Genomic DNA, 7,743 nt, shown 5'->3' with positions numbered 1-7,743 from the left:
CCTTTTAAGTTTCTTCGTTTCAGTCATGAACGTTACGCTCTGGCTCCACCTGCTTGTCATCGCTCACATCTGCAGGAAGTTTGGTCTCCAGGTTTTTATTTCAATGACTGTTTCCACCTCAGACCAGCAGGGGGCATAAACCTGTGACTTGATTGAGGTGGTCAGAGGTCAAGTGTCATGGTAAAATATTGGTAAAACCATATATTTATTATGTTAGACGGAGTTCACACTAACACACAAATACAAAGTTTAAATTACAGAGAAATCAAACATTGAGTCTAATGATTTAATTCAGATTTATTCACATTTACATCATTTATGTCTCTTTCATACATCAAAGGAAATGTGAGAATCACCATGGCAACCAGGTGTTACTGAGGCAGTGACTGCATCATCACATTTAAAAACTCTTTTTATTTGTTTTTAAATAAAAAAAAAATTCTTCAGTTACATTAAAGGGACAGTTCAAACAAACACTGCTGCCTCCTGTGGTCACTTTGTGTCACTGAGGTCAAAATAAGACATTTGAAGTTAGTGATGGAGGATCAACAACTCCTGAAATCACTGATTTTCTCTCTGGACTTTGGTGTGGGAGAGTGAGTGCTTTACAGACCTCAGTTTCCTGTGTAACAGTGAGATAAAGACGTGATATCAGAGACTTAAACTTGTTATGGATAAAATCAGTTTCTCCTTGTCTCAGCAGCAGGGGGCGCTCACAGTGACGTCACCTCTGAACCCTTTAATGTCAGTGTTTATGTAAAACATTTAAGTCACATGACAGGAAGTGATGAAGATCATGAAGAGTCTATAAGACGACACAGTCTGAGTCTTTGTCTCTTCTCCTGCTTTGCTGAGACCCTTGACCTCTGACCTGCAAACAACAAACAACAAACAGTCACATGACAAAACCAAGCTCGGGTTTTGGCTTGGGTGTTACCTGTGTTGGTGTCTGCACTGGTCCCTGTTGTTGTTGTTGTTGTTGTTGTTGTTGTTGTTGATATTCTTCCTGTTGCAGTTGTCGAGCTAACTCCAGGTCACTGAGTGGTGCTGTAGCACCGCCCTGCTGCTGCTGTAGAGACACTGCCACCAGGTAATCCTAAAACAATCACACTGTCAGTTAGGAACAAACCAGCAGGTGGCGTCAGCGTCACATGACCCGTCTCACCTGGTCGATCTGTTTCTGCTGCTCCTGACCACACGGTGGAAGAGTGGAGGTGGGTGGAGCTCGTTGATGACACAGTCTGAAGTCAGAGTCGCAGAAGTTTCCATCGCCCTCGACGTTGTGAAGAGACTCCCACACCAGCGCCCCCTCCTGGAGGAAACCCTGATCTGTCACCAACAGGTACAGGTGACCCTGTTCAAAACAAACTTTATTAACAACAGGTACAGGTGACCCTGTTCAAAACAGCTGCAGGGATGGTGTCTCTCTTTATTGATCAGAGACAAAGCATTGAGATGTGTGTGTGTGTCTCCACCTTGTGTTTGATCATGGTACTGAAGTGGTTGTTTCTAAAGAACACAGAGATTTCTCCTTCTTTCGCCGTCATGTTGAGTTCACACAGACCGTGATATGACAACTGAGTCGCTGTCGACTCCAGAAACTGCTCTGCTAACAGACCTGCACACACACACACACACACACAAAGACAGAGAGGTTCACTTTAAGCAATGATTCATCAAACCTGTGCACAGTGTGTGTGTGTGTGTGTGTGTGTGTGTTACCTTCACTGACTCGGCTGCTGTCAGTCGAGTGTTTGTATTCGATGATTTTCTCCACCAGCTGATTGTAACTCAGTTTGCCGACAGCAGCGGTCATCTCTGGACTCTGACCACACACACACACACACATTCAGTCTCAGTGAGGACACTCATAGACATTCCCTAACCCTTTAAGGTTAAATGATGTTGTGCCTCATTCACTCACAAAGACACACACACACACACACCTGTACACACCTGTGGGTCGACGAGCCAGCCGTGGTACAGTGGAATGTCCAGCAGGTCAAACACGATACACTCAGGTGTGTATTCAAAGTCTGTGACACCACTGAAACCAACATTCACGTCCAAACCTGTGGACAGTTTAGGGAGGACGGCCATGACATCACTCATGTTCTACACACACACACACACACACACACGCGCACACACACACACACACACGCACACTTTTCAGTTGTAATCGCCTATTCATCACTGCAGTCTCTGTGTGTGTGTGTGTGTGTGTGCGTGTGTTTTCACCTGTTGGAAGTTTAGCTCCATCCCATCAGCTTTCTCTCTGGGTGTGACAGCTAAAACACACTCTCCTACACACACACACACACACACACACAGACAGTTGTTAAATAATGTGAATTACGAGGCAACTTAAATGCACCACAGCTGTGAACTCACCCAGGTGAGTCATCAGGTCTTCAGTGGTGATGACGTCAGTCTGAGCAGGAAGTTTCGCCTGAACACACACACACACACACACACACACACACACACACACAGATTCACTGGATTAATTTAATCTCAAAGTCTCTGTTGTGTTTTTAATCTCTTTCTGTTCTGTGTGTGTGTGAGTGTGTGTGTGTCACCTTCCAACGTAGAAACAGTGTGTTCATGATGGCCAGCAGGGGGCAGGGTCCATTCTCACTCTGCGTGATGATGGGCGTCTTCTTCTCCTTCCAGTTGATCCATTTCACCAGGTAATACACCTGCCCGGCAACAGGAGGCGCTGCAGCTGCAGCTGCAGCTGGAGGATGAGCTGAAGCTGCTGAAGGAGGAGCTGCAGGGAAGGCGCCACCTGTGGACAAGGAGATGACTACAGTCACAAACAAACTTTTTAATACAGAAATCTGCAGAATAAAATCTCACCACCAGGGGGCAACTGACATGTCTCACTGTCCTTCACATGGTGGACATCAGTGGACACACAGGCGTCCTCAGCCAGAGCAGGGAGGGACAAGGACATGCTGTCCTCTTCCAGACTGGTGATGAAGACAGAGGGCGAGTCCGCCCCCTGCTCATCTGAACCCGCCCCACCATCTCCAGACAAACCGTCCTCCGCGTCCACACCTGCAGACACAGGGAAACAATATCAGGACACACATCCTGCTGTAGGCCTGGGGGCTTGGCCTGATCAATAATCTATACTATAGACAAGGAGGTCAGAGGTCAGTATGAGCTGATGATGTCACCTTCACGGCATCCGCTGTCAGACAGAGATTCTTTGGCCATTGTGGTCCCGTTCTCTGACGATGGTGGTGGGGGCGTGGCCTCCTCCTCCTTCAGGACTGTTGTTGGCCGTGGATTGACCTCTGACCCCGGTGTGTGTCCCTGCTCCTCCTCTGCATTGGTTCCAGTCCGTTCTTTAGAGGCCGTCTCTGTGATGAGAGTGGGCGTGTCTGTAGTGTGTGTGGGCGTGTCTGTGATAAGAGTGGGCTTGTCTGTGGTGAGAGTGGGTGTGTCGTTGGTGAGAGTGGGCATGTCTGTGGTGAGAGTGGGCGTGTCTGTGGCGAGAATGGGCGTGTCTTCCAGCGAGTCTGACATTATCAGCTGATCAGCCATTGATGCTGGAAAAATAGTGTGGTGACTTCACTATCAACTGTGCAGCGAGGGGGAGGAGTCAGTGTCCAGAGGCTCAAACGTTGATCTGAGAAATGGGCGTGACAGAGGAGGAGGCGGGGCTCCACTGCAGCAGCCTCAACATCGCCACCACGTGACCAGAATCTGTGAGTTCACCACCTGCTGAGGTACGAAAAAAAAAAGCACATGAGTCCGACACAATGCCGTCTGCAGCGTCCAATCACAGAAAGCCTGAGAAACAAACACGACAACTGATGTCCTCTTTATAGACAACTGACGTCCTCTTTAGAGATAACAGACGTTCTCTTTAGAGACAACAGACGTCCTCTAAAGAGACAACTGACGTCCTCCAAAGAGACAACTGATGTCCTCTCTAAAGACAACAGACGTCCTCTTTAAAGACAACAGACGTCCTCTTTAGAGGAAGAGACAACTTATGTCCTCTTTAGAGACAACAGACGTCCTCTAAAGAGACAACTGATGTCCTCTTTATAGACAACTGACGTCCTCTTTAGAGATAACAGACGTCCTCTTTAGAGACAACAGACGTCCTCTAAAGAGACAACTGACGTCCTCCAAAGAGACAACTGATGTCCTCTCTAAAGACAACAGACGTCCTCTTTAAAGACAACAGACGTCCTCTTTAGAGGAAGAGACAACTTATGTCCTCTTTAGAGACAACAGACGTCCTCTAAAGAAACAACTGATGTCCTCTCTAAAGACAACAGACGTCCTCTTTAGAGACAACACACGTCCTCTAAAGAGACAACTGACGTCCTCTAAAGAGACAACACACGTCCTCTGAAGAGACAACTGACGTCCTCTTTATAGACAACTGACGTCCTCTTTAGAGACAACAGACGTCCTCTAAAGAGACAACTGATGTCCTCTAAAGAGACAACTGACGTCCTCTAAAGAGACAACAGACGTCCTCTAAAGAGACAACTGATGTCCTCTTTATAGACAACTGACGTCCTCTTTAGAGATAACAGACGTTCTCTTTAGAGACAACAGACGTCCTCTAAAGAGACAACTGACGTCCTCCAAAGAGACAACTGATGTCCTCTCTAAAGACAACAGACGTCCTCTTTAAAGACAACAGACGTCCTCTTTAGAGGAAGAGACAACAGACGTCCTCTAAAGAAACAACTGATGTCCTCTCTAAAGACAACAGACGTCCTCTTTAGAGACAACACACGTCCTCTAAAGAGACAACACACGTCCTCTGAAGAGACAACTGACGTCCTCTTTATAGACAACTGACGTCCTCTTTAGAGACAACAGACGTCCTCTAAAGAGACAACTGATGTCCTCTAAAGAGACAACTGACGTCCTCTAAAGAGACAACTGACGTCCTCTTTATAGACAACTGACGTCCTCTTTAGAGACAACAGACGTCCTCTAAAGAGACAACTGATGTCCTCTAAAGAGACAACTGACGTCCTCTAAAGAGACAAATGATGTCCTCTCTAAAGACAACAGACGTCCTCTTTAGAGGAAGAGACAACTTATGTCCTCTTTAGAGACAACAGACGTCCTCTAAAGAGACAACTGATGTCCTCTCTAAAGACAACAGACGTCCTCTTTAGAGACAACACACGTCCTCTAAAGAGACAACACACGTCCTCTGAAGAGACAACACAGTCCTCTGAAGAGACAACACACGTCCACTTTAGACAACTGATGTCCTTTTTAGAGACAACACACGTCCTCTGAAGAGACAACAGATGTTTTCTTTAGACAACTGACGTCCTTTTTAGAGACAACAGATGTCCTCTGATGAGATAACAGATGTCCTCTTTAGACAACCAGCGTCCTCTTTAGAGACAGCACACGTATCTTTAGAGACAACAGACGTCCTCTGAAGAGACAAAAGATGTCCTCTTTAGACAACAGACGTCCTCTGAAGAGACCACAGACATCCTCTGAAGAGACAACAAATGTCCTCTTTAGACAACTGACGTCCCCTATAGAAACAACACTTATACTCTTTAGAGACAACAGACGTCCTCTGAAGAGACAACAGACGTCCTCTTTAGAAACAACACACATACTCTTAAGAGACAACAGCCGACCTCTAAAGAGACAACAGTAGTCCTCTTTAGACAACAGATGTTCTCTGAAGAGACAACAGACGTCCTCTGAAGAGGCAACAGGTGTCCTCTTTAGACAACAGACATCCTCATTAGACAACTGACGTCCTGTTAAGAGACAACAGACGTCCTCTGAAGAGACAACAGATGTCCTCTTTAGACAACAGACGTCCTCTTTGGACAACAGACATCCTCTGAAGAGACAACAAATGTCCTCTTTAGACAACTGATGTCCTCTTTAGAGACAACACACATACTCTTTAGAGACAACAGATGTCCTCTTTAGACAATAGACGTCCTCTGAAGAGACAACAGACGTCCTCTTTAGACAACACACGTCTTCTGAAGAGACAACACACGTCCTCTGAGCAGACGTCCTCTGAAGAGACAACACAGTCCACTTTAGAGACAACACACGTCCTCTTTAGACAACAGACGTCCTCGTAAGAGACAACAGATTTCCTCTTTATACAACAGACGTCCTCTTTAGACAACTGATGTCCTTTTTAGAGACAACAGATGTCCTCTGAAGAGACAACAGACATCCTCTGAAGAGACAACAAATGTCCTCTTTAGACAACTGACGTCCTCTTTAGAGACAACACACATCCTCTGAAGAGACAACAGACGACCTCTTTAGACAACACACGTCTTCTGAAGAGACAACACACGTCCTCTGAAGAGACAACACACGTCCTCTTTAGACAACAGACGTCCTCTTAAGAGACAACTGATGTCCTTTTTAGAGACAACAGACGTCCTCTTTGGACAACTGATGTCCTTTTTAGAGACAACAGACGTCCTCTTTAGAGACAACAGATGTCCTCTGAACAGACAACAGACGTCCTCTGAAGAGACAACACACGTCCTCTGGACAGACAACAGACGTCCTCTTTAGAAACAACAAATGTACTCTGAAGAGACAACAGATGTCCTCTTTAGACAACTGACGTCCTCTTTAGAGACAACACACATACTCTTTAGAGACAATAGACGTCCTCTGAAGAGACAACACACGTACTCTGAACAGACATCCTCTGAAGAGACAACACACGTCCTCTGAAGAGACAACAGACGCCCTGTGAAGAGACAACACACGTCGTCTGAACAGACAACAGACGTCCTCTGAACAGACAACAGACGTCCTCTGAAGAGACAACTCACCATATAAAACAACAAACCTGACACAAAAGCAAATCTGACTTAAATTTGAACACCTATTAAAATAACAACATAATTAACTTAAGACACACACCCGCGCGCGCGCACACATGCACATAAACAGGAAGTAAGTGAGAGTCGAGGCGGGTCAAAGTTAAAACCTTGAGCTCCACAGTTACTCACCTTAAGCTAACACTGGAGCTTACTGTGCTCCGAACACACTCGCGGACTCCTGCGGGGAACTCGACACTAAAGTCCGGGTTAAAGACTCAACTCGAGTCGCTAAAGACGCAGCTTCTCAACGACGGTGCTGACGGGGAACATGTTTTCATCCGCTACCGTCGAAGGCTCCGCCCACCGCGCGCATCACGATGTCATTCCGTCACATCCGCCCAACCGGTTAGCAGTTAGCCACCTAGCAACCGCAGTTAGACCTACTTGACTTGGGCCGCGGTTTAACAAAGTGAACTCAAAGTGACGTCACCGTCAGCACGTCATCATCGGCGTCAGCCTTTTCCGCCACGTCGTTAGGAGACGTTAGGAAAGATGTTGATGAAATAAACAACAGTTTATGCGTCAACAACAGTAAAAACGAATGGTTTTCTGAAGAAATCAAAACCTTTTTCGAAAGAAAAGTGTTTTTTCAGGAGTTCCCGTGTCTTTGACCCCAAAACAAACTTCAAATAAAGAGAAAACACGCAGTTTACCTTCCCTCTCTGTCCCTGTCGCCGCCTGTTGCGATACATTTGTCTCACAGAGCAGCTGGGGCGGGCGGTGCAGATAAAACCAGCTGAACACGTTACATCTGAAGCTTCACGGCTGGTGTTTTATTTATTCTTCTTGTCTGAAAGGTCAGACAAGAACAAGTGTGTCTGATGTCGACTGACACTCGATCAGTAAATTAACCACCTGAATG

The 7,743-nt window shown here is 46.2% G+C and overlaps 1 protein-coding gene across 5 annotated transcripts; it reads right to left on the bottom strand.

Annotated features, from left to right (window-relative positions):
* Positions 1–277: 277 nt before the first annotated feature.
* mindy1 (MINDY lysine 48 deubiquitinase 1) lies at positions 278–7,620 on the bottom strand. Of its 5 annotated transcripts, none has more exons than XM_058619210.1 (12): positions 7,535–7,620; positions 3,186–3,735; positions 2,863–3,063; positions 2,583–2,791; positions 2,395–2,452; positions 2,242–2,306; positions 1,957–2,115; positions 1,723–1,825; positions 1,476–1,618; positions 1,166–1,354; positions 938–1,096; positions 278–871 (listed from the first exon to the last, which is right to left on the bottom strand). In XM_058619210.1, exons 2-12 carry the CDS (start codon positions 3,553–3,555, stop codon positions 806–808), a joined length of 1,722 nt encoding a protein of 573 aa, XP_058475193.1. In that variant the 5' UTR covers positions 3,556–3,735; positions 7,535–7,620; the 3' UTR covers positions 278–805. The 5 variants fall into 5 exon arrangements, with proteins under 5 accessions (XP_058475193.1, XP_058475191.1, XP_058475194.1 ...); XM_058619208.1 differs by lacking the exon at positions 7,535–7,620 and adding an exon at positions 7,011–7,208; XM_058619211.1 differs by lacking the exon at positions 7,535–7,620 and adding an exon at positions 7,011–7,208 and having other exon boundaries at positions 2,866–3,063.
* Positions 7,621–7,743: the final 123 nt, after the last annotated feature.

Source organism: Solea solea, chromosome 20, assembly GCF_958295425.1.
Source record: "Solea solea chromosome 20, fSolSol10.1, whole genome shotgun sequence".
NCBI lineage: Eukaryota > Metazoa > Chordata > Actinopteri > Pleuronectiformes > Soleidae > Solea > Solea solea.
The sequence above is the reverse complement of the archived record's forward strand: the minus strand, read 5'-3'. Positions and strand labels throughout refer to the sequence as shown.

Excerpts from the sequence above, each read along its gene's own strand:
- mindy1 (XM_058619210.1), bottom strand. The coding sequence starts at position 3,555 with ATGGCTGATCAGCTGATAATGTCAGACTCGCTGGAAGACACGCCCATT. Across the intron at positions 1,619-1,722 it reads CAGCAGCCGAGTCAGTGAAG|GTCTGTTAGCAGAGCAGTTT; the intron begins GTAACACACACA and ends GTGTGTGTGCAG. Across the intron at positions 1,097-1,165 it reads AGCAGAAACAGATCGACCAG|GATTACCTGGTGGCAGTGTC; the intron begins GTGAGACGGGTC and ends TGATTGTTTTAG.